Here is a 26,967-nt window from a genome sequence, read left to right as displayed (position 1 = left end):
CAGATAACATCATTAGACTATGATACAGAAATATACCAAGTTATCTCCTACAACCACAAAATCTTTCCCCTATTTTGGATACTTACATTTTCTGCTCAACCATTTGCTGGACTTAATTTACTCATACCTGGATTGTGTATTAATTGCTGTCTTTCACCATTGTTTTCCATCAAATAAACAACTTCCTTCACGGTGGCTTTTCAAGAATCCTTACTTCATTCATTGATGTGGATCATAATTCAAATAACATCCAAGACATTTTACAGTACTAGTGTAGAATTGGGCCAAAATGACCAAAAAAACCCTAAATAGTGGATGTTGTGATATTTTGACACAAAATAGAATCAACAAGACTTTTAAATACAATTTTACACATTGTTAGTGGTATTGGAGAGACTGTACCTGTATTCAGTGCATGTTATAAATACAGTCTGACTGCCTTGGTCTACAACTGTGTGTGTCAGTGTGAAACTTTACCAAGTATTCAGCAGTAAGCACAGGCACTTGTTGCATTGCTGGGAAAAGTAGCAATAGACAAGGCCTAGACTTTATGGCGGTATTGAGGAGGGAATGTGATAATCCATGCTTGCCCCATATCATGGTGTCGGTCAAACTTTACAGTGTGCATGAACTGCAAATCTAATAATCACTACAGACGGTATCATGGACACAGCTTGCCAGGGTCATCATATGATAATTCTTTGCCAGGCAGGGTCTTGAAAAACTCATATGATGAAATTATTAATGTGGAAAGTGACTATACCATGACCACAAAAAAGGTGTTCAAACTAAAATGGCAGATAAGGCACAAACATGGCCTGGCTACAAGTGGTAAATTATCACCAAAATTGGCAATTGTCATGTTTCTTGAGGTATGTAAGGGTGCCGGAAATCGACAAGTGCGGGGCCAAAGTGAGGGCCAGCACAATCAAAGTGCGAGCGAATGTGAGGGCTTGAAGTGAGGGCTCTCACAATCGAAGTGCGAGCAAATGTGAGGGCTTGAAGTGAGGGCTCTCACAATCGAAGTGCGAGCGAATGTGAGGGCTTGAAGTGAGGGGCGCCTTGAACCGATCAAATTCGGGCTAAGACATACGAAAAATGAGAGTCAAAGTCGTTTTCAACGTTGAATAAAAACTTACTATCTCCAGAACAAGGTCGCGGCGCGGCAAAGCTCTGTGAACAGTTGAACGGCTGAGCGCGGAACGAGTACACAATGACCTGCGTACAGATCATGACCCATTACATCACTTCCGTCTTTTTCGTTAACCTTTTCGTGTTTGTTAGTCATTGCATTTCAAATATCACAGATATCCTTTTTATTATAAATACATGCAACTCAAGCGAGCGATACTTCTTCTGGTACCATTGTACGACTATAGCGCGACTGATAAATGTGACTTCAGTTAAACCAGTTCACGACCTGGGCACGTGAACTCTGATACTGATCCGACATGACGTCGTATGCGGAGTTTTTGCCGGAGAATTTTCGAAGAAAGAGGAAACTTTTTTGAAGAAATTTTAGAGTGGCTTGTTCACCAGATAAAGTAAGATCATGGGAAAATGTATTTTTGGAGACTTGTCTGGTTCTCTATGATTGATTTTTTGAGGATAAAAAAAATTCAATAGCTACTAAAACTGAGAAATCAGACAACAGCAAATGACAAATTCTTTTTTACGTTTGTACTGACAGTATGCTTTTTATTTTCTCTGTACACAAAGTTTGATAATCATTTCAAAAGATCAATTGCATCAGAATATCAGGGGTCATGAATGCTTGTAACCTTTACATTTTGTTAACAATGATGGATATTTTACCTCAATAAAGAATGCCATTTTGGTCAACGAGCCCTTGAATATTGTTCACTGAATCAATCTCATGGTCAATTATATTGTCACAGAAATCATAGCTATCTCTGTGTAGTCAGCGATTGACCAGTCATTAGATAGAAATTTGACTGTCTCCTTTGTTTCATACTATATAATCAGAAAGCTCTGCGACCTATTGCATCACATTCATACGTTGATTGTCTGTAGCGGAAATGATTGTGCCGTCTTGGCTCTGAAACTTTTAAGCCAACGACTGATGATTAGAACAAGCAATCTATCGGCGAGCAACACATCGCGACCGAATCACTTGCTGTAAAACGAATATGCATCACCGTCCTATGCATGCATCGTGTATCAGCCTTGAGATAAACATAAACTCTGTGACAGGCATGTAGGGTGCCAAAGACATTTTGTGCATTTACGTTCACAACAACCTAGACTTAGTCGATCGTAAGAAAGGTGGTGTTGAAACATATTTCAACTGAACGCAGTGGCTATTTCCCAGTAAAATACGTAACATTCCTCTCTCGCTCTCTCTCTCTCTCTCTCTCCTCCTCTCTCTCTCTCTCTCTCTCATGTGTCAATATCGGGTGTTGGTCGAAATGATCATTGCAGTTTAATCTTGAAATTGGCAAAGTCATAACTAGACACTTAATTAATTATTGTCATGGTCTGGAGCAAGTTATCAGCTTGTATAAAAGTCGGAAGTTTTTGCTTCCGAAGGGGCGCACGCGTAAAATACTGAACGTGTAACTAAAACTCACCGTTGAAAATTTACAGACTTTCAAAATTAAGCCGGTTGTACTGTCAACAATAAATAAGACAGAGCAATACTGCCGACTCAAAACTCCGCGTATTTTTTCAACCTTACCAATGCAGCAATGGCGAGAGTATGAGTCTAAAAATATTACATCACGGTATTTGGCTTGAATATGCCATCGACCCGATGAACACGTTAAATTCGGACACCTGAACCCTGACGCTACCCTGACGCAAACCTGTAAGGATGGTGAAATCTCCGATATATATCGGATATTTACTTGCGATTTGACAAAATCTAGTATCGTCTAGTATCGAAGCTAGAGTCAGTCCTTGGAAGTCGGGTTTGACCAGAACTGTAAGGTGATGAAATCTCGATATCTCGGATATTACTTGCGATTTGACAAAATCTAGTATCTCTAGTATCGAAGCTAGAGTCAGTCCTTGGAAGTCGGGTTTGGCCAGAACTGTAAGGCACAGGGCAAGTCATTCTAGTATCGTTTAGTATCGATATTTGTGGCGAAGGGAAATTCGTCTTGGTGTGACTGATGGACAGACAAGCAGACACGATGTGTTCTGTAATTCTGCTACACACACATTTTTATTCCTAAGCTTATATATACACCAAACCATAGACCCTCGAGAAAAACGGGACAGGCAACTGCTGTTTTTTTTTTTTGTGCGATCTATCTTGGAATAATATTAACGTTTATTTGCCAAGCGGTCCCCGACAACAATACTTCGTACTTAACACTGAATCTCATTAACGATCAAACTGACGTTCTGAATATGTACACTTTGCTCTTGCAGGCACGTTCCGAGTAATGACACAGAGAATTTTGAGGGTTTTTTGATACCAATCATGGTGAATGTTCTGGTAACGATGAAGATCACAGTTTTTCTCGAGGGTCTACGACCAAAGTTAATGTCAAAGTCGACATAAAATAAAAAACAACGGAAAGGTCAGATTTGCATGTTATGGCTTCATTTAACTAACAAATAAACTAATAGATAAACTGACGCTGTGAAATCGTCATTAGTATGTGTACAGAACCCTGGATAATAAACAGAATATATTATCTGTTTTGCATTATTTCTGTCGGATTTCCATTCCCAACAATATTAGAGTCCCCAAATCGCCGAAAAATATAGGGTAAATATCGGAGATTTCACAGATCCGGCATGCCGAGGCACAGGGCAAGTCATTCAAGTATCGTCTAATATCGATATTAGAATCCCCAAATCGCCGATAAATATCGGGTAAATATCGTCGATTTAACAGACCGGGCGTGCCATGGCACCAAGCAATTTATTCTGGTATCGTGTAGTATCGATATTACAGTCCCTAAAAACGCCGGTGAACATCGGCGGTTACACAGACGCGGCTTCCCATGGGACAACCGCAGTTCATTCGATTCTAGTATCGATTCTATAGTCCCAAAATTGTCGATATGTCAAACTTCGATACTAGATTGTAAATACCCGTTATTTAAAAATTGTGCAAAGTCGCGCCTTCATGAGTGTCGAGAGACACTTGAGATTTTGAACGACGTGATCAGTCGTGTGTCATTATTGTCATGGCATTAATTTCAATAACGATAATCCCCCGATGGGCTTGTCTCAAGTTTAAAAGCTTTACAAGAAAGTGTTTTTCAGTCCTGACAGTGTATAACCTAATCATGGCGATGACTGATGTTTTAATATTTCTGCCTGTCGCACATATAGCGTTTGATTTCACTTTGACAAGCACTTTGAATGTGCGATCCCTGCTCGATCAGTCAGTCGCCGATTTTAAAATTCAGCCAGACATTATATTCTTCAAGAAAACTCAACGATGTAAAGATTACAAAATGCCTCATTCATATTTTTACGGTGTTTGACAATTTTTTCCGTCAGGGACGTCATGTACTTTAATAGCCGTTCGCTCATATCGTGAAGCTCCTTCGATCGATGCTGTAGCTCCATGCATGCTCATACACAGGGCTGCGCCGTTTACACTTAAGTGGAGATCGTATCGCGCTTTTAGCAGTGACTTTGATCACAAATCTTCATTCGATCAAGGTGAATTTAGTACTGATTTTCGCAAGTCTCAACCCTCAAATACGCTCTCACTTTGATTGTGAGAGCCCTCACTTCAAGCCCTCACATTTGCTCGCACTTCGATTGTGAGAGCCCTCACTTCAAGCCCTCACATTCGCTCGCACTTTGATTGTGCTGGCCCTCACTTTGGCCCCGCACTTGTCGATTTCCGGCACCCTTACATACCTGGTTTCTTGACCGGCCCTTTGGAGTTATTGAACATATGAAAGAATGTGGGATTATTCATATGATTTATAATCTTGCATTTCATTTTAGTAGTTTCTGATATGCAATTATCGTGTCGTATCTTCCATTGTTTATACTACCGTAAGGTTCCACCTTATTCTTAGACTTTTGCCTCTTATCCCGGCAATGTTAGTTACTAAGTTAGCCAGATTATTGCTGGTTATATTCTACTACTTTAACTGTACATACTGTAGTGTTCATATGATACTATAGCACTCAAAAGATCAACAATCTCTGTAAATTTAACAATGTTCCATCTCCTAGTAAATTTTAACAATGTCCCATCTCCTAGTGTGTAGCAAGTTTCTCAATGTGGTCATTTCTGTATGTAGGTTTACACAGATGTACACAAATACATAAACTTTGTTATGGAAAAGTGAGGCATATCAATATTTGGAACAAATGCAAGTGTCTGCCATAAATCAGCAAATCTTGTATCATAATAATCTCTTAAAGGACATAGTGATGTCCTTATAACATTGATAATGTAGTGTAATGTAGCATTCTCAATGTGATACCATTTATAATAGCTTGTGTAATATCTGTGTATCAGTTTTAAAAGTCTTACTGTATCATACTAATAGTGGTTTTGGAGTTAGTATCCCTGAGAGTTCTTTGCAACCTAAGTTACCATCAAATAGACTCTGTATATTCATTTTCTTTAAAATTAAAGTAATGTTTTTGCATGTTTGATTATCCAGGGCAAGACGAATGCATAAGTTGATGCAAAGCCGAGGTGAAAGTGGCATGTCAGTGGATATGGGTGATCCTTCACATAGCAAGAAATTATCATCAACATTGATCAATTATAAATTGAAGAGAGCCAAGTCAGCTTCTGTAAGTGACAAAATGAAACTTTATTGGAACAGTGTTGTCAGAAAATGTTTGCCACTGAATTTGTTTTTCTTCAAATTAAATTGCCTTTGATAAAATTATTTATTTTTCATCCACATGCTGGTGGGTATTTAAGTATAATTTGGAATATGCAAAAACACTTTTATTTGCTTGAAAATTCCACATTGATTGCTGGTTTCTGCTACAAGGTCACATGTGACTGAACCATCACTTGACTGTTAACAACAAACAAAATGTGATGCTTCTTTGCTGCAAAAATGTCATTCACAACTGTCACCGATTGCATAGCTGTATACTCTGTACATGTATGTTTGTGATAGGATAGTTTGTATCAGCATTTGCTGGAACTTTGCATACATGTGACCTTTTGTTGTTATCGACTGGATTTATAGTGCACTCTTCCAAAACTTACTGAAATGTCCTGTGATAGTCAAAGATTCATTGTTTCTGTAGAAGATGACTAAAACAGGTTATTTGATTGATTTGACTTTGAATGAATTGTGTTCTTCGCACAAACAAGACTGACATTAGGATCAGTCAATTTGAATTCATTGTACAATATTTGATCTGACAAATCAGATGTAGCAGTAAAACAATATTTGTTGTGTGTGCTGAACAGTTTATAGTCAGTTGAAGTTTCTTGCAGTTTGAACATTGTTTCCACTACCAAACAAGTGTGCCAAAGTTATTTTGTAAAGTCTACCATTTATTTGATCACATGAAAGTAAATTGAAGATAGTAATGTTGATAATGACCCCAGTGCATTTGATGTGATACAAAGGGCACATAGACAAGTGTAGAAATGGTGATGTATCCAGCAAAATTTGTCTTTGATCCAGATGATCCAATGTTAAGAGGTGTTACAAATCCAGCAAACGTAATGTTAAAGTCTTTACATCCACTTAGAATATTAATCTGCTGTTGAAAAAACGGTCACTGAAAACATTTCCTTTGCCTTATAATACATTTTAACCCATTTTGCCAAGTTCAAAGCATACTACGAAATGTTCAGTTCAATTTACATGATTGTACATATGACATAGTGTCATTAACTTCCATTCAGATGACCTCTTTTATCATGACACTGTTATGATACCAGCTACTTGACACAAAATACAGTATCTCATGTCACAGTATCAAGAAACTTGACATTTTCAAATTACAAGTAGAGTAGCTGTTGTCCTTTACAACTTTCCGTGTAACATTTTTGATAATGAGTGAAGGCCTCCTCATCCTGCTTTTGACAGATTGCAGATTATTGTTAAAATGTCAATGAGTCACATGATAGCAATATTGCACAGCCTCACACCCAGATCTATGGAATAGACAATAATGGTTTACATGATACAGTGAAAGTAGTCAGCAAGTACTCAGTACAGAGAAACTGATGCTTCCTCAGTTATCTTTGTTGTAGAAAGAATTACATTTGCCAAAACACTGTATTCTGTTTCTTCTCTGTAAGAAATACCAAATCATTTTAGCTTGATTGCTTATATTTGATATCAATCCAACACAGTTTTCTTTGTTAGTGCTGTTTTACTCTTGACTAAGGCCATGCTTGATTTATGCAATCCTAGATATGTCAGTTTTGATAAAAGATTGAACAAGATCTAGTGAATGTTAGTGTGTAACCATTCATTAATATTTGAATTTTTACAGAACATTAATCAGAGACCAGATTGGGCACAACAGAAGGAAGGTGACTCAATGATGACTGGATATGATGGAAGTATAAGACCAGAACCAGTACAAAAACCACCAGCGCCGGTTAGAAGTAGTGCCGTGAGAAGTGAAAGAGACGTGCCGTGTAAGTAACATACCTTGTACGTGCACTCTATGTTCAAATTTCATCATTCCTGAAACTTGATGGAATTATTCAACCCTATTGATTGCTGTGATGAAGTTAAATGACCAGGAAGTTCGGCCATGTGCAATGACTTGGAAGATTACAAATGATTGCGAGATTCTCATTATTTACAGCAACTTTAACCCTTTTTCTGCCAGACAGTAATAATTATATCACTTCCCCATCATCCAAGTCAGTAAAAAGCGGTATTGAGCCAAAACATGACGTATTTTCACCCACTTGGCCATGACAGCTTTTTGCCATACAAATTTCTGCAAGAGCTTTTGCCAGCTTAATGAGTTAGTGGGTGTGTGTGTCAATATGTACTGACTGATAACAATGAATTTTAAATTTGGCGCCTAACCCAAGCATGGCCAGTGATAGGACAGAAACGCCGTTCCACTTATCACGAACACCCCCATCAAGTGTAACATTTTGTTTATCGAGTCCTATTCAGACGTGAGCTGAGCACAATCACCTAAGTTTTCTATACAAAGCATAAAGAAAATTTTCACTGGCGGTTTACACAGTGTCGCGTGACTATTCAAAGAAGCAGGTCTTTAGTCAAGATATTAAAACTTCAGTACTTAATGCTGAACGAATATGACTAGAAAGTCTATTCCACAAGGAAGCAGCAGCATTCAGCTGTGCGGTCGAAGCTCTCGTTTTCCCGGTCGAATTTGGATTGCAACGGGAAAACTCTGAGTTGTGTGACGGAAAAAGAGTTCACGGACGAGAGCTATGGCTGCTGCTACAGCGACATATGAGAAAGAACGATCATCATAATTTGAGTCTTGTTGGTTGAATTTAAGAGAAACTTCATCACTTGAACGGAGAGATCTGAATTCTGGTTTATGAAATCGAAAACTTTTGTGTATACACAGTCCCTCATAACATGACTAGTTGGCAATAGTGTAATACTGTCAGTAAAATTGTACTCGGGTTAATTGGAGGAGAATGGAGAAAATTGAGACATGATTCTTGAAGTTGGCCGGCAATGTTAGCCGTGAGTTGCGTACAGCCTCCGTGTGTTCCCGGCGTTACACGGGCTAGCCGGCATGTAAGCATTTTTTCTGTTTGTCTGTGAATAAGTCAGCATATCAAAATTATACTTCAATATATCAAAATTGGACGACTGATTTTACACTAGGCTTACATAAAGGATAAAAACAAATAAATAAAAAGTGCTAAGTACAAAGCTGGGATTGAGGTACAGGCCGGGGTACGGGCGGAGTGAATCCTTGTCCCCGGGAACGCTAGCGCTTACAAACAGGCAACGTTGGTCAGTTTTTGTTTTAGTGTTATGTCCCGTTGGCCTAAATGTTCTGCACCTGTGAATGCCGGACCCTTGTCCATAACAACGGAGAAAACATCAGTTTTGTAGTCATTCAAGTCACTTGAACTGGACCATTGTACATGTCATACTGTCGTACCGATCGACATGATCGCAAGCCCCGTCGCAAGCGTAGCACTCGTCCTGACGTGTAATGCATACCATACAATGTCAGCTTAGAGGGTACGGACATAAGTGAGCGCGTTCATGTAAGCTTATGGCCGTTGTTTGAGGGACTGTGGGGCTTAAATACTCGAAATTATCGTGTGTTGCAACGCTTTTCTTTTCATTTTCAACCAAAAATGGTGACTTTGTTATTTTACAACATGACATGCACTTTTAATAGTTCGCTAGTATCCATTTCAACTCATTGGACAATGGAAACATCGTTTGGTGTCGCCATTCTGAACTACCGAAAATCCAACTTGTGGACTGACCAGGTGGGAGTGCAGAGAAATACTTAGAAGAGCCAAGTGTAGAATTTGGGATAGAGTGGGGATAATTTGTTTGCGTTCCTGTCAGCCTTATCCGAAGCATTCTTTGTAGTTTTATCGCCCTCGTTCACGCTGAATATTCATAGACGTGGGCACTATACGGTTCTCGGGGCCTTGACTGTATAGTGCCCACGTCAAAATTTGTATGGCCAAAAGCTGGAATGGCTTGGTAGTTATAGCATCTTTTGTCCAAAAAAATCAACTTTACAGTATTATGTTTTCAACAACCTTCAAATGTACAGTATTATGTTAAAATACATCATATGAATACGTTGTGTTTCATTAATTTTAAGCATCTTGACCTGGTGGTGAAATATGGACATGACAGGAAAAGGGTTTATAAGGAGTCTGAACTAGGGCTATTTTGCTGACAACTTAGGGAGTCTGAACTAGGGCTGTTTTGCTGAGATTGTCATTATTACAGCAACTTAAGGAATCTGAGCTAGGGCTACCAGCTCCCTGATTTGCTAATAGAAAATAATTCAATAGAAAAATGAGTATAAGTCAATCAATTGGTTAAAAGCTTCCAAGACGTCACATTGTCCTCAGGAAGTTAAACCACACATGACAAGGCTGTTGGCACGCCATTATTTCCCCAATATAAAAATTTACAAAATTGCCATCCATTGTGCTGTCTGAGTATCCAATCAGATGAGGTTCTTGGATTATTTTAGTTAGATAGTACTAGTAATACAATATTTTCATCTCTTTCAGCTTCCAAATCATTTTCCAGTCAACCATGGAGACAGCCTGATCATTACAACTCTGATGATGAATATTAATTGGTACGTGTTACAGAGACTCACCAACAGCCTTCAAGTGAAACTGGTACCACTCATATTAATTCATTATTACATGTTCATTCACACACATCCAATGAGTCAATTCTCATTCTAATGCACTTCAATTCAAAGAAGGACATCATATTTTCAAAGCATTCTTGTTTTGATGCTGACCCCTTTCATCCTATCATCCATGTGAAACTCCATGTTGGAATATTGTTTTCATATACATACCGGTAGATTATTCCCATTGTGATGTTGATGCATTAAACCTTAATCAAGATCTTTCTCCCTCTCTTACCCCGTAAATATTGGAATTCACATTTGTCAGGTTTGATATCTGCAACGCCTACTGGTGGATGTTCATTACAATTGTAAGTTCTATGCACTTAAATCTTGTCATTGAGCAAGCACAGATGTGTAGAAAGCCAATGCTCAAAGTCAAATTTCCTAGTATTGTGTCCAGCAGTTAATGAGGAGTTGAGTTATTTTGGAGGTAGACATGATGATTTTCTTGGTACTGGAGTCTTTGTGAAGCTAATGTATTAAAATCTGGAATCTTATTTACAAATCTTTATTTTCCATGATCTTCTAGGAGTATTACTTGTTTTCAACACTGTTTAGAAAAGGTTTGCTTTTTTGACTTACTAGTCTTCATATCATTTTGTTTAACAAATGATAGAGTCTTATTTGCAACATTTATTTTTCAAGAGGTTACTTTCATATACTCACATATGGAATGGCATTTTGTCATTCATTGGTATGACATTTCATAAATTATGAGTGGATATCATCAGTCTCTAAAAAAACAGTTCAAATGTTCTATTCTGTGTACCTTTTATGTCAGAGCTTGATTGTTATCTTTGCTGCATGATTTCAGCAGTTTTAATTTTCAGATATTAACATTAATGAAAGCCTTGTGAATATATCTCCATGAGAGCAAGATTAATGTATCTATTTATGGAACCTCCTACATTGGCCATGCAGAATATTTAACTAGTTACTACAAAGAACATTTTTAGTTGCACTGCAATAAGGGTGTCCAGTAGATAGATTATGATAGAGGTTAACATAGCCCCGTGTGTGGAGGGACTGTGATGTAGCATAGTGTGATCTGTCCTGTAAAATTGTTTATGAATTAGTTGCATAATTGGTCTCAGATGTCTTGCTGGGAGGTAATGACCATGTTTGAATCTACAAAGGGATAGCAGTATGCAAATTCTATTTTTAAAGTTGGTAATTATAGCTGGTTGAAATGTACCATATCTGTGTGAAACTTGTCAATGTTAGCCAGATGTTATCGTACATTTCACATATTTCAGAGCTCAAGTGCTTGGTGGCAGCAATGTCAGTATACTGCAATGAATTCAATTGATTTACTGAACAACAAGGTCATAAGACGGAAAGTGAAATCTTGAAAAATGATTGACAGTTACATTGTTGAATCAAGCAGTAGGAGTTTACTCTTATGCAACTTTCTTGGAAATGTATAGACTTCATAAATAGGCAAATTATATCAAACACTTTCATGTTGTACCTCTAGTTCTAACATCTATACTTCTATTTCTTATGCTCAGATGTTTTGGTTCAAAAGTTGTACTTTATATGTGATAAAAAGAACTACCGTAGTAATATTACATTTCAGTCTGTAAAGTTTCATGATTCCTTGGTATGTAGTGCAAGTGAATTCTCAGATAATAATATTTACATTGCACAGATTGTCATTGCTTAGTCTAGTTTTGATCCTTTGTTTGGTATCCATAGAAGATAGAAGTGTATGTCAGTCACTTTCATTTCTAAATGTGATCTTTCTCATGTAACTACCTGTGATGAGAATCATTGTCCAACATTTTTCTGTCAAACCTGTATAAAGTTAATGAACTTTGTACAATACATTTTGTATGTTGCTCTGAGATGTGTACCAATAATGTAAAAAAACTTCATTTTCTGTTGAGAAATTGTTGAATGAATATATGATGAATTTGTAGCGGTGCATAGAAAGACAGCAGAGATAATGGCTATGTAACTGATACACCAGTGTTGTATTCTTGAAAATTTCTAGGAATTCACATGAAAAAAAGATCTTGAAATTATTAGTTCGGTAATGATTAGCACTGATACTTTTTCTGTTACAAAGTGAATATGTACAATGTATGATAATTGTGTTGATCATAGAGATATAACAATTAGATAATTCCATTCTGACAACATTATATGTACAGTAGTTTAAAATGTCATTGAGTTTAGTGTAATTATACACTGTGTATATCTTGTATACATATTTTTCATTATTTATAAGTTTTCACTTCAGAATGTGAGAAAAGTGTATTTTAATTATTTTTGCCAGATCTTTGCATTTATTGTTAGAAAATAATTTAAAATCACATGTTTTCTATCACAATTTATCTTTCATGTGATAAATTTGAAGCTATGAAATCATATGAACATGTTACTTATAGAATATCTGTATTTTCTTACTTAAACACAGAACATTTTTGTACGTCAAGATTTTATGACAAATAAAATACTAAATTATATAGTAGTGGTATGTGCGTTGTTTCCTTTAATTTTGTTAGATGCTTGTTTGAAAGATGTACACACTGTTGTTGAACATTTTGTCAAAAAATGAGAAAAAAATCATATGATTGATATTCATGTCATTTAGCCCATGATGTGTATATTCAATCTACTGATTAGATAGACCTTGTTTAATGTGCCAGGAATGTAAATTTGTCTTGTTTATTACTTGTACTCTAGGAATTAATAATCCTTGCGGGGAGTTTTTCAATATTTATTGCTGACACAACCATGGCTTCAATATAAGCCTTGTGCTGTTAGTGTTGAAGTTGGACCTACGACAGAGAAACTAGATAACTAGATTAATGTATCAGACTTTTATTATTGGTTAATACTTCACACACACACTACTTCTATATGAGAAACTCTGCCTGTAGATGTAATGACTTCAAACTCTTGCTGATAGTAATCTATGAAAGTCAACTCCAAAATATATTGATTAAAATGTTTAACTACTCTGCTGACTGACACTATGAAATGCAGGTACAGTTAATAGGCGATGAAGTGCATTAAAATCATAGGAAGTAAAGGAAATTACTTAGATCATCAAAGAATAAAAGTTGGTATTAATAATCTTTCCATTTTATTGGATTGTGGGTGTAATTGAATGTAAGTTTACATAAATCTAATTAAGTGAAATAGTTTCATTGGGTCCTCTACTCTGTCCCTGACCTTTGATGACTCCCTAGTATTCGAAGGTTGTCATAGCATGTAGCATGTAGTATGTTCATTTCTTCTGGGATAACATTCTGTAAGGTAATCACCTGACAAGTCTTAACCAATCACCAATAGAGCTGTAAAGTAATCACCTGACAAGTCTTAACCAATCACCAATAGAGCTGCTCATGTGATTTAAACATTTCAAATGAATTAATGCACACAAAAAACCAAACGATGTACCAGACTAGTTCCCTTTTAAGGCCATCATAATTTGGGTTTAGATGACAGAACTCTAGGATGTCTATTTGATTTTTTTTAGCAAGATATTGCACTTTTGCTTGTATTCATGTGAAATCACAGTAGACAATGAGACTTCACATAAACCTAATGAGAACAGAGATTTAATACACTGTACCCAGAGGGTCTATTGAGATGACGAACAAAATCTCTTTCATATTTCAACTTTTCAATTTTCAGATACTGTCATTGCAATTGTCTTGCCATCTGAACGTCATTCATAATTCAGTGTTCCTCATTTGAACTGATGGTGCCTATTGAACAAGACAAATTTGTCATCATTGAACACAGTTTGCTGTGTCATTCTGGAATAGACCCCTTATCTTACTCTTATTTTATACCAGGATAGCAGCAAAGAACAAGCTGAAAATCCAAAGAATAAGTTCATGTTTGCCAAAATTATATCTTTCCCTGTAATCTCTCACCTTTTATCATTTATCTAGTATTGAAAGCACCAACACATCAGTTGACATTTTAAAAAGGGGCACAACTCAGCAATGCCTAAATAAGAATTGTCTGACAGTATGAAGTCATGGTTACATAATGCAGTCATCCAATAGTCATTAATAATAATCGAAAATCATGGACTTCAATTAAGGTAGAATGTGCCTCAGTGATAGATATTCTATTCAAATTTTCACTAAATTATTTTCCAGTATAGCATTTGTATAGGCTAATTTTCAAACTCTTGGAGTAAGAAAAAATTTCACCATCACAGTTTTTCAAAAATTTTATTTTTCTGCATTTAGTTAACCCAGGGATGGTGGCCATTTTGAATATCAAATATCAGTAAATGTTAGGAAATTTATTTCTCTAGCACCAAACTTTGCACAGTGACCCCAGATTTTTATTGTCGATTTGGTAATAGAATGGAGGAAAGTTTAAATAAAGTTGAAGTCTTTCACTTTCAAGGTGCATACTACCTTATTATAAATGCCAAAGTGAATGCTTCCAGAACTCATTTTTGAAGGTTGAAATATCAGACTTGGTCTGTATTTATAGTATTTCCCTGAACACAGATGAATTCCAAAAGCAGAGGTCATTTGAGATGGTAATACCAATAGTTGTATTAGTAGTTTAATTCATGAAATGCATACATTTATAAAGATGAGATATAGCAGTCAGTCAGAATAGAAACACAACATATGCCATCAGAAACTAACCCTCCTTTTAGAACAACGCTTTTAAATAAAACCTGCTCTGTGGAGTTCAATTTGCAAGGGCATGACAAATATCCATGGTTTTGTCATATCAGGAATGGCCACTCATTATACACTGACACGAGTACATGTACATACCGGTACACTTTCATAAATTCTGTTACAGAGTTGTTTTTACAATTTTTTACCGGTAAAGGAAGATTAAAACAGATTACTGCACTGCAAACACAATATAATTCATATGAACAAAATTAGAACATGACAGAAATTGAACAGACATGACCCAAGTTTTGAAACACACAATTTTAGTTTAGTTGGTTTCATAACTTCTGCAATCTTGTCAAATATTTACATTTTAAAAATAAATAGTCCATAGTAAGAACTGCGTGGTTTCATGTTTTACAGTGGGCTGCCATTTCAAACTAAGCTAGCTGTTTTGTCCAAGAACACATAGCCTCATGATGAGAGGACCATTATCTGAAGTAGATATTAACGTCTCTTTGAGCCTTTCATTAAGCCTCATAGTCTTGACTTGGCATTGGCAACAAAAGAAATTGCAATGGTACTATAAAAAAATCTGAATATTAATGCTACTAAATCAAAAAGCTGATTAAAATGACATTCCTAAATTGACACAGAGTTTGTTAATAAGAGGCCTTCAATATGTACGCGTTGTTCATACACTTTAGTACACTCACACCCTACCGGTTAGGTACTGAATGGCTTCACATGAAAGAAACCAAGACACACCTGTGACCAAATTGACAATAAAAGCCATTGCATTCATATTGATAGAATGGAAACTGTTGTCATAGTAACTAAAAAAGACAATAATACTAGCATTTCACATATCTTTGGCAAGGAAAGACAAAAATACCACACAACTCTAAATTATGAAAGCATTACCAATGCACCATTGAAAATTTTGAAGTTTACTACAATGATAATGAAGGACCATCAGGGTTGTGATCACCATTGGTCAAGAGAAAGGTCATTGTCAGTCATTACTTCTGAATGAAACCATTGGTCAAGAGAAAGGTCATTGTCAGTCATTACTTCTGAATGAAACCATTGGTCAGAGAAAGGTCATTGTCAGTCATTACTTCTGAATGAAACCATTGGTCAAGAGAAAGGTCATTGTCAGTCATTACTTCTGAATGAAACCATTGGTCAAGAGAAAGGTCATTGTCAGTCATTACTTCTGAATGAAACAATGAAATTTTGGAACAATTAATATTGCATATTTTACATCAAACATCTGTTCCGGAAGAACACTGCTTCAATACAGTATAACAGAGCAGCACTTATCTATTTTTTATCAAATTTATTACATATTTAATAACTTTGTAAACAATTCACTCAATTTTTCTGCTCAAGATAAGATTATCACGATCTGAAAAAGCCAAGTACATGATATAAACAGAAAGGAATGAAGTACTGGCATGCATATTGCCTAGTGTTGTTTTTTGTCGTTCCGCTGCCTGCATAAATCGAAATCCACATAATCCTGTGCTGAATCCATGGCAACAGCTATTGACGGGCTTTTAATGTCCACTAAGGTTTCAATCAAGATAGATTATCTCTGTTCCTAGAAGACCTTACCTATGACAGGAGACTAGAACATGCATGCTATCAGCTTTTACAGCTACAGATGGCAAGGAATCCCTGAACAGAGTCATCACAGGTCTAGCCAGACTGGCATTGTGTGTGTGTGTGTGTGTGTGTGTGTATGTGTGTGTATGTGAGAGAGAGAGAGAGAGAGAGAGAGAGAGATGTACACTTGTGATAAAATATTCAAAAATGACAAAAATACAGAAGAGGCAAATTACTCTGAGTAGCAGCATCTATAAACATGTATTTTATTCTGCATGCAAATAATACTGCTTTCTTGAAAAAAATTACTCTGTGAAAGTACAACCAATATTTTGAAGTTTCTTGAAATCCATTCAGCAGAAAGTCAAACAATTGCTTCTTTGACGTCATTTTCTTTTCATTTTTATTTTCCAAATGATTCAAAAGTATTCCAGTTTTACATGAAACAAAGTCTTTCCATAGATGTCCTAAGCTCATCCACACAATTCTTATGTCTTACAATTGTACAAGCTATGGAGATAGCAGCATATAATGACAACCGTATTACTGACATAATGAGTTGGTGTTTGCATGATCCATTGAGATCTAAATATACACTTCCAAGTACATAAATTCATTCGGTGAATTAATTCTTTGTTCACAATAGTATACAGTAATATAATGAATTGAAGTATTCTTTTGTGAAATTGATTGCACTCTACTGAAAGTAAATCTCTGAACTTTGTAACTTTGCCTTCACAGGTCTACTTTGTTGAGACAAAGAATATTAATTGTCTTTCTATCATTAGTGTTTCCAATAAATAATATCAGCTGGAAATGTGTGCGGAATTTTCCCATCAAACAATACTAAATCGTTTCTTTAATTAACTGACATTGAAATATTTGTTTTATAATATACTTCATTTATAATATATATCTGAATCAAAACTGTGTGTAGCATTGGAATACCATTTAGTAAAACAGCAACTGTTACACATTAATCAAAACGACTTCATTAAACATTTTAAAGGACTTAGATGTAATCACAATTCTATATGTATGCCTGTAAAAACCAGACAATGATTACAAAGTACAATAGGTACCATCAGTGGCTAAATGTATGATCTGAGTTTAATGATTACACATCTATCAAGATTCTCAATACAATACTTGGCAATACATTCCATTTGTGGCAAGCAGCATTAGCTAAAGCATCTGACACAAATTCTCTTGAAATATGTATGAATATTTTACCTGATGAAACAATTGTCACAAAATTAATACACTAGCTGGAACAGGTCATATGATCTTTGTTCAGAGTTACATCAAAGAAAATCTTTCACTTGGAAAGTCTTGGAAAATCAGTACACACGTTACAATGAAGGAAATCAAGTTGAGAGATACATGTTGACATGGATGTCAATTCACCTGCTGTGTCAATTTTCAAAGTAGACACAAAAGTCTTACTTGATTGTTGGGTTTTATAATTATAGCATTGAAATATGTAAAGGGAATGAAAATCAATTTTAGGAATCAAAGCCAAGGCGACTGTTTATTAGCATATATATGCATATATACGGTATGTAGTTATCGCAAGATATTCAATCCCTATTGAACTGAACTATTGGTGTCTGTCTGTATTAGTGTGTGTGTCAAAGTATCTCTGTGTACCTAGTGTATTGGTGTCTGTGTGTATTAGTGTGTGTGTGTGTCTAAGTATCTGTGTACCTAGTGTATTGGTGTCTGTCTGTATTAGTGTGTGTGTCTAAGTATTTCTGTGTACCGAGTGTCACTATTGCAATAAATGAAAATGAACGCAACCTTGAAGGATGTTGCGTTACATTGTGGAAAAAAACAGTATGTAAATTACTAATATCTACATAGGAAACCTCTATGGACAGTAGATGTAATTTCCAATGTTTTTTTCACTAGTTTTGTATTGGATGTCAATTGCAAGTTCTTGTTTTCACAAGCATGTTAAAACATCCACTACTTAGCTTGTCAAGACGGCGTTTACAGCGATTATTGTTTACCTTTAAATTGTGATCCAGACTAAAAGTCATTTGTTAACAATAACAATACAGTCTTCACATGTACAGGCTGAGTTGACAAGCTGAATACTGTGTATATCAACATGCTTTTGGGAGTAGAACAAGAAACTGTATTAGAAATTAAAAATTAAAATTGTGAAAAAATCTTCAAAAGTTGAGTGACCTAAATTGACAATTCCCTAATAGTACTATATACCGGTAGTGGTAAATACACTGCTCACTTCACTAGGTGGATAGATAACAAACGGCTACACAGTTATAGATAGAACTCAGATCATTGCTTGTACAATAATTTCATGGATAGTGATGTAGTTCTAACAGTAACTACACTCTTTTATCATCACTATGAAAGTCTCTTTACATCAATGCATCACCATGGAAGTCTCTTTACATCAATGCATCACTATTTATGGTCACTACATGACAACTTTTAAAACCTGAACCACCATCATTTTATGGTAGGAAAGAAATACATGCATCTTCAAAACAATGACGAAATTAATTCAGTCATGGAAATTTATGTTGTGCTGTATTTAGTCACAATTGAGGTATATTACCGTAGATACATATGGGCAAACAGTCAAGGCTAGTCTGCCCTCAATGAGGTTGAGTGGTTTTCCAACTAGATTACTCTTACAACACTGGTATGAACTGGTTTCTAGCACACACATGGATTTCAAATACACTTGTAGTTGTTACAGTAACTTGATTATCAATCTCATAATCATATAATTGAACAGTACAAAATCCTAGATTACAAACTGTTTACAAACGTGACTGATGATGGATAAGGTCAGTAACTCTGTCTTTTTTTTCGTTCTTTGACTTTTTATAAATAGGCTTTGAAACATGATATCAAAACAAATATTGCACAAAATACTTGAAGTTAATGATTCTGTGTTTAACTTACAAAATAACTGCTCTCTCAAAGCAAAACCACTTTCGTATTTGACATTCCTGAGAATGTGGGAAAATAGTTTTCTAACTATCTTGACAACTACAGCACATGTACAGACTATGTGGACATGTTGACCAACAAAGCTGATTGCTAGCTGGGGATTTTTCTGAGTTCCTTGTAAATCTAAATCATCAAAAAAAGATTTGGTTTTCTGAATTCACACAGAAAAAAAAATTGAAAAATACAACACATAGTTAAAATTTTTTTCTCTAACTTTTTAAAGCTACACTCTAATGATGATAAAGTTAGGGGGCTTAAGCCTTTTTTATATGATTTGTACGAAAATGAGTTTGTCATGATGTCTTGAAGAACACGTGTAATCACATTCTTTAAGAGGTAGAGTTGATATCACTTATATTATATGTCATCTGTTTTTATCTCTATCTTGATTTCTTTCCATCAAAGTTTTCCATGAAATTAGTTACTCCAAGAAAATTCATCAAAGTTATGAAGGCATCCACGGGTAACAACCTGAAAAATGATGAGAACACAAAAAAATATCAGAAAATATTAAATTAGGTTTTGTACCAAATTTACAAAAGTTATCGCAGATTTCATCGGCCATTTTAATTAATAATTCATGTTAATACTAAGCTTAGTACTTGCAATTCCATCCTGCACTGTATTCCAGGTGCTATGTCTTAATAATAGAATGAATGCTTTCACTTTTGATGATATATTCATAACTGTTGTTTTGGAAAACATCATACACTTCTTTATCCTGTATCACGTCTTACCAAAACAATTCATGGCGTATAATTTCTTGTTGATAAATGAATATTCCGGTTTTTACTGAATTCTGTCATCAACACTAACATACAGCTGCATCGACAAGTTCAACACAAGGAATAGGAACATAATTTTGCAACAAGAACATAATGAAAAGTATTTAACCATACATACGTCTTTACAATGATGAATGGTTTGATGTGCCATGGTATGAAAACCATAGGTTGATTGGTAGAACACCTTGCATGACACTTTTCAACAATCTCTCACTGGACAGCGGTGGAAATAGTCTGCTAAATCTGTAAATAAAACAATGTCATTCTTTAATAAAATACTATAGTGGTGCAATCTTCAGAGATAACAAATTCAAATGGTCAATATTTTACATCTGTACCCACTATTAATAGTTGCAAGTGGTTTAATCATATACTGTATCATTCCTTGGTTGGGAATATCTGCAGAGTGTATGGTATAGATCAGTGGTGACAACACAGGCTGCTTTCTCAACCATATGATGCACCATGCACCCAAGAGTTTTTCTCTGACCCAAGACAATTTTGCATATATCACATATAGCAGTATAGAGCTGATTGATTCCAACAGATTGGAAAAGTTGGAGGGTGCACAGTGATTATAGAATATTGGTATCATGGTATTTGAACAAAAGTAGCTGACAAAAGTGCAACATTATTAGCCAGATTGTCTTGAAATTTTTTGAGGTAGATGTTACAAACATGTTTAACTGCACTTTGATAATACATACATGGAGAGTTTATTGAGTGGTTCTTGAAAATCACCAGATTTGGGAACACTTATTCATCTATTTTGGTGTTGTAGTTTGTATGGAGTACAACTAATATCATTCTGATGACTATCTGATATAGCATCTATTTTTAGGGATAATAAATCTGAAAAACTTCAAATTGTCTCATTCTTACCATTTCGGAAAATGAATCATAACACTCAACAGTGATTTTACTATGGTCAGTGTTTTTATGCCAGAGTTGGGACATGACAAAATGATTTGAATAAAGGTAAAATTGCTGTTTTTACTCTGCATTAACATATCACAGACAACCTCAGTAAAATAATTTGATAACTGCATCATTATTTCCTGGCTTGCAAGTCTTAACAAAGGCACTATTTTGCTAGAAACCTTTCTTTGAAAAACTCTTGATTGTATCTTACCTTGTGTTACATCCGGCAAACAAGCCATTCTCAAAGTAATATGGAACAATGTTTGTAAGATGAATACCATCTTTTTTCAAGGTGTCCAGTTCATATAGAAGACATTCTGACAATCCCACAGCACCATATTTGCTAGCACAGTAGTCTGTTAATCCATTGATTGCTACATATCCAGCTGAACTCGTGACATTCACAATATGACCATGATTCTTCTCTAACATTGCCGGCAGAAATGCTTTGGTTGTCTGTAAAACAACATCAAATACATGTAAGATTTATTTATACACTCACAGAAGATATCATGTACGATGCCTTACAATTAAAATTATAAGCAGCATGAATTGATACCTTGAATAAAACGGTTGCGATATCTAATCTGGTTACTCACACAGAATGGCTTCATGCCCTAAAATCCATACATCCACTGCAAGCTAACTGGCAATCAAAATTGCTACATGAGAAAAACATGATGGCCATTATTCAATACAGGGTATCCCTATACAAAATAATATAATTACAATTTTTTCAGGTCATTATATTGGGTGCTACTGAAACCAATAAATTTCTCATAATGTATTGTACTGCAATGTTTTTGAGTTTCATGGAGTACATGTATGCTACAGGTATGGCATTTAATTGACTCATGGAAGTTAGGATTTATGACCTTCGGATGAATATATTGAGAGCACTTCTTAACTTGAAGGCAGAGGAAGCTCATGTATTTGTTAATAAAATCCATATCCTTTATGAAGGACTTCCTTGAGATTAATACAATACTCTGTCAAACAATGGTACAGTAATTGCTCTACTCACGCTGGCTTTCAAACAGACACTGACAATGGTGTTAATACCAGGATATTAACAGATTTAGGTTTCTATGCCATTCAATTAACTCTGTCAAATCTACACTTGATAATCTTTTCAAAAGAGACAACAAGAGAACTAATTCAGTCATCACACTGATGAAAGAAAGTGTTGCCCTTGACAACCTAAGTCATGTAGCAGTCGTTGCCTAGAGACACATACCTTTGTACAGTTGAAATTTCAAGAAAGATGACTGCCATTGCAGATTAATCTAAAATTTTTGAAGAGGGACATATTATGTCATTATAAAATAAATAGAGCTTTCATGAGGATTGAGTTACTTAAACAGGCACAAAGATGTCACTGACTACAGTGATAGTACTGATACACTAACATATTCAAGCTTGTCTTCTCTCTGTGCATTTTGATTGATATTTTTATGTAGAACAATACTTATGAATAATTTTCAAATTGATATAACTTCACTGTTTAGGTTGGTCATTCTGTTTACTTGTAAGACTTGTGTTGTGGTTTCAAATAGTTGAGTCATTTTGTTTTTATAGAAAAGACATGCATAAAAACTACTGATATAAACTGAATCATATATTAATTGGCCAAAACTTCTAAATAGTAGATTCTTATAAACATTGTGTGAAAAATTCAGCATTGATTGAAAAGTCTGCATATATAAGTGTAATATTCTCAGCAATATCATAGCATCTCGTTAAATTTGAATAGATTGTTAAGTGATTTGTCATGTTTTAAACTCAATTCATTGTTTGGTATCTTGATGCCGACCAGCCTTGACTGCTGCTTTAATGGGGATGTTTTGCAAGAAGAAAAACAAACTAGCCTGCCAGCCAAAAAGTATATATGCACTTACTCAGTATTCAGTATGCCAGCAAAACAAAATAATTTGAAATATTAATTATAAGGTACCCAGTATATAGTGCATATATTATTTCCCATCTAGAAATGAATGGATGGATGGATAAGATTTGGCTTTCAAGAGTTTTCTTTCTCATCATGAGTGTTACATAAAAATCCTGTATGGATAATTTCATCAAAGACTTCCATGATTGTGACTCTACCCAGGGCTACAGCCCTACCTGTATATTTCATGAGTCTTTGGCTGGCTCCAACACTCCTGATAGCCTGAAAAGCCTGGGGCATATTGTGGCAAACATTATGATAAACCTTAAAAGAAACTTTTAAAAAGGCCAACGGTAACTGTACTGTGACAAATTAGTGGAGGCACTGGGCACAAAATTGTATACATTGATTGTTTAATGAACTACAGTAGTATCGCTACATTCATGTAATTGTAATTTAAAAGCAACCACGGGGTAATAGTGATACCACCGAGTTTACTGGTTTTACTTCATTTTAATCATAAACGAGAGAATCTTTATAGTATGTCAGACTGAAGTGACATTTATTTGTGCATACACAATAAGTGATGACATAGTCAAAAAGTCCTCTGTAACGCATTTACACCACCACTCTGTGTGGATAATGGTTTAACAAATATTGTCATGCCTAGGCTAAGAATTTTACTAATGATAAAGAATTAAAAACCTTGAATTCAGAGACTCTTATTTTTATTCCACTGTGAACAGAAATATGAAAATAAATCACCTATGCAACGGGTATACCACTCCATTTTGACCAGTTCACTCCATATATGCACTGGCTAACTCTCATATTCATATGTTATGAACATAATAACTGATCAAAATCTTGTAGTATACCCATTGCAGGGTGTTTATTGCTTGAATAACTTCAAAGGGCAGTCTAGCTCATTTACATGCAAGGGTATTTCTAACTTCTAGTAGATATATAATTATTAAACAATGTAGAAAGTGACCAACTTTGTCTTCTTATTTTGAAACTGTTTTTTTTATAATTTTGTGAAGGTGCATGTTATAGGTAGGAGATGGGTATTTAAATGGACTTCACCGTGGATGGGGATTTTTAACTGCAAAGTAATTTGCTAGAACTTATAACTTTTGATAAGAATGCATGACAATCAAAAAGTCACTGCGAGACCTATACAATTGTCATTATACAGTCTACACACTGGCAGCCAAAAAACTGTGAGAGTAATCTGAAAAACTGTTGATGCCAATATTTTCAAGGAATACCCTAACAAGTACAAATTCAACAATTTCATCATAAATTTGATGACAACAAGTATAATGTGGTTTAAGAAAACCACCTGTTTGACCATGGACGTGAAACTCATTTTTTTATGTCCATGATTAGACATGACATATGGCAGGGCATAAATTTGTTATACTACGTACATCTATTTTATGCCAAGGGCATCTTTAAAATTATTACAAATAATACTTCTGAACCATTCATATCATTGTTGATTTTGATGAAAACACAACACCCATAGATTTTTGGGAAGACCTGGATTATCTGAGTGTATTACAGTATATGCTAAATAAGGAGAATATGGGGTACAAGCCCGACTCCATCGCCCCCCCCCCCCAATTTTATCATTAATGAATCGGATATTGCTCACTGTCAACTGAGCTCAAACATCTAGCAGGAAGTTGTTAGTTGATCAAGGACTGTGATTGATTACAGTTACACTGAAATGTTCAGTAGTGTATATGGCCATGGATCTCCGCTAGCTCTGCGAGGCAGGGCTGTGTTACTGTTCGGTACAGCCCTGCCACGCAGAGAAAGGTCTCCGCCAACTTGGCAAAGACAATTGCATGACTGGTCTAGTTGATCCCATCTACACATGCAAGTCTTTGACAGGATGCATGATACTCATAACTGCAACCACTGCACTGTTTCAGTGTTTGGCTGAGGACACTGGACTTCACATTTCACATTCACACTTCAAACTTACCCAAATATGTGCCATCATGTTGACATTAATACTGTCTTTTAACATATCGTCTGACATTTCAAGAAACTTCTTCCCAGCCACTGTTCCGGCATTATTGATCAATATACTGACATTGCCCACTTCTTTCTTAACCTGTGTAGCAACTTTGTAAATGTCCATTCTTTTGCTGCAGTCACACACGTACGTAAATGCTTCGGCGCCGACTTCTCGGATTTCCGACGCAGTTTCTTCGTTACCATCTTCGTTAATATCCCAGAGAACCAAAACAGCGCCACGTCGTGCGAATTCAAGGGCAAGTCGTCGCCCGAGCCATCCAGCGGCACCGGTCACTAAACTATCTCGCCTCTCACAATTTTTGGATCCAGTGGGACGAGCCACCTGAAGCCAGCACAGGCACATGATGCGACTATTTTACAACATACAACTAGTATTTCTAGCGCAAGGTTAAAGCAGTCACGGAAAGTACCCATGTTCAAACAATGTTTTAGTATTCTCACTGAGCTCGAGTTGGGATAGTTTTTCAGTTTAAATCCATCCGCTGTACACATACTAATGAATGAACACTCAAAGCGACAACACGACTGTTCGCACGACTGTTCGTCAGCTGAACATTTAACAAGCGACTGATTGGGATGAACCACTTTTGAAAGTTCGTGGGGTGGGTGTACAAAATAGTAGTGGGGGTTTGCATATTGCCGCTGGAAGTTTGCATGTCAACCATTTCAATTGTATTTTTCTTCCAAATATGAGGGCCCTTCAGTACACAGTTTTGTACTTGTGATGAGTTTTAAAGTAATATGTTTTCCACTGAAACAGTCTTGTTTACCCTCATAGAGTTTGCAACATGCCAACACCAGAAGCAAGGCAGTATGGCGAAATCGTACGCCCTCTTCGCCCATTATACGTAATGCTTTTGTTTGTTGCAAATGTATGTATTACAAATCTGGTCTACATCACGAAGTGTCCTCGTCACACATTAAAACGAAAATTTTCACGCCTTTCAGAGGTACCATGCATTTCCGTTGAAGGCCGTAACATGTCTGACATTTACATCCCTTGCAGATAATAGAATTCACACTTGAATTCCGCCCTTCACCTTTGTTTTTCAAAGTTAGGGTAGTTCATGCCGCAAAATTGAAAGACCTACACTTTTGGCCGTAACTTTCAAGGAAACTTTACACCACACAAGAACTTAACCAGTCCATGGCGCATCAAAAGTCAAATATGGAAAGAACTTTGCCACAAAAGTACGAAAGTATTGTGCAAATTTCATAACCTTTCACACAAAACCGACGTCTTCCCCCTTCCCCCCCCCCCCCCCCCGAGATAAGCCAGTTAAAACTATGTACTCAATGAGCTTGAAAAATGAACCAAAGTAGTAGACCAAAAGTGTACTCCATAAGGTCGGGGGGGGGGGGGGGGGGGGGGGGGTCAGAGAGAAGTGCAGTCTACTTAATTATACGAATGCGTCATCACAATTTTTGATATCACATAAATATACAGCTGTGCTGTCTGAACATGCACTTTTTGGGGGATCCAAAACTGCCAAAATGCCAGTGGCGAATTGTCTTACGATGTTTTATATGCCTACATTAAAAGATTTCTGCATGTACAACCCTTGTGCTCAAAATGCAAGTTCAGTTAACAAGTTGATGAAACTTATGCCCACTCTTTGAATTTTAATTTTGTAACATTTTGCACAATTGACATGTAAAATTTCATCTCTTTTTAACCACATATGCCGCATGATAAAAGTATACCAGTGGATGTTGTGTTGTTGAATGAAAAAAACTGTAGCTTCCATTACAGGGTAAAACAATTGAAAATGCTGTACTGTTATTTGTCATTGCTGTAAAAGTTTGGTTTGAATGCCTACAGATG

At 35.9% G+C, this 26,967-nt stretch overlaps 2 protein-coding genes across 2 annotated transcripts in view; one reads left to right on the top strand and one right to left on the bottom strand.

The window, feature by feature from the left end:
• LOC139116211 (F-box only protein 16-like) overlaps window positions 1-12,762 on the top strand; it is a 35,833-nt gene extending 23,071 nt beyond the window's left edge. Inside the window, exons 6-8 of the mRNA XM_070678775.1 lie at window positions 5,613-5,748; window positions 7,426-7,573; window positions 10,154-12,762. Of these exons, the coding sequence (XP_070534876.1) occupies window positions 5,613-5,748; window positions 7,426-7,573; window positions 10,154-10,221 (352 nt within the window). The 3' untranslated portion in view covers window positions 10,222-12,762. The remainder of the gene's footprint in view (window positions 1-5,612; window positions 5,749-7,425; window positions 7,574-10,153) is intronic.
• A 3,978-nt stretch (window positions 12,763-16,740) lies between these two features.
• On the bottom strand, window positions 16,741-26,399 carry LOC139116210 (short-chain dehydrogenase/reductase family 16C member 6-like). The gene is made up of 4 exons (XM_070678774.1): window positions 25,087-26,399; window positions 21,414-21,658; window positions 20,400-20,524; window positions 16,741-19,967 (listed from the first exon to the last, which is right to left on the bottom strand). Exons 1-3 carry the CDS (start codon window positions 25,483-25,485, stop codon window positions 20,404-20,406), a joined length of 765 nt encoding a protein of 254 aa, XP_070534875.1. The 5' UTR covers window positions 25,486-26,399; the 3' UTR covers window positions 16,741-19,967; window positions 20,400-20,403.
• Window positions 26,400-26,967: the final 568 nt, after the last annotated feature.

The sequence above is a fragment of the Ptychodera flava genome, chromosome 17 (genome assembly GCF_041260155.1).
Source record: "Ptychodera flava strain L36383 chromosome 17, AS_Pfla_20210202, whole genome shotgun sequence".
Lineage (NCBI taxonomy): Eukaryota > Metazoa > Hemichordata > Enteropneusta > Ptychoderidae > Ptychodera > Ptychodera flava.
Note: the sequence above shows the minus strand (reverse complement) of the source record. Positions and strands in the feature narration are given on the sequence as shown.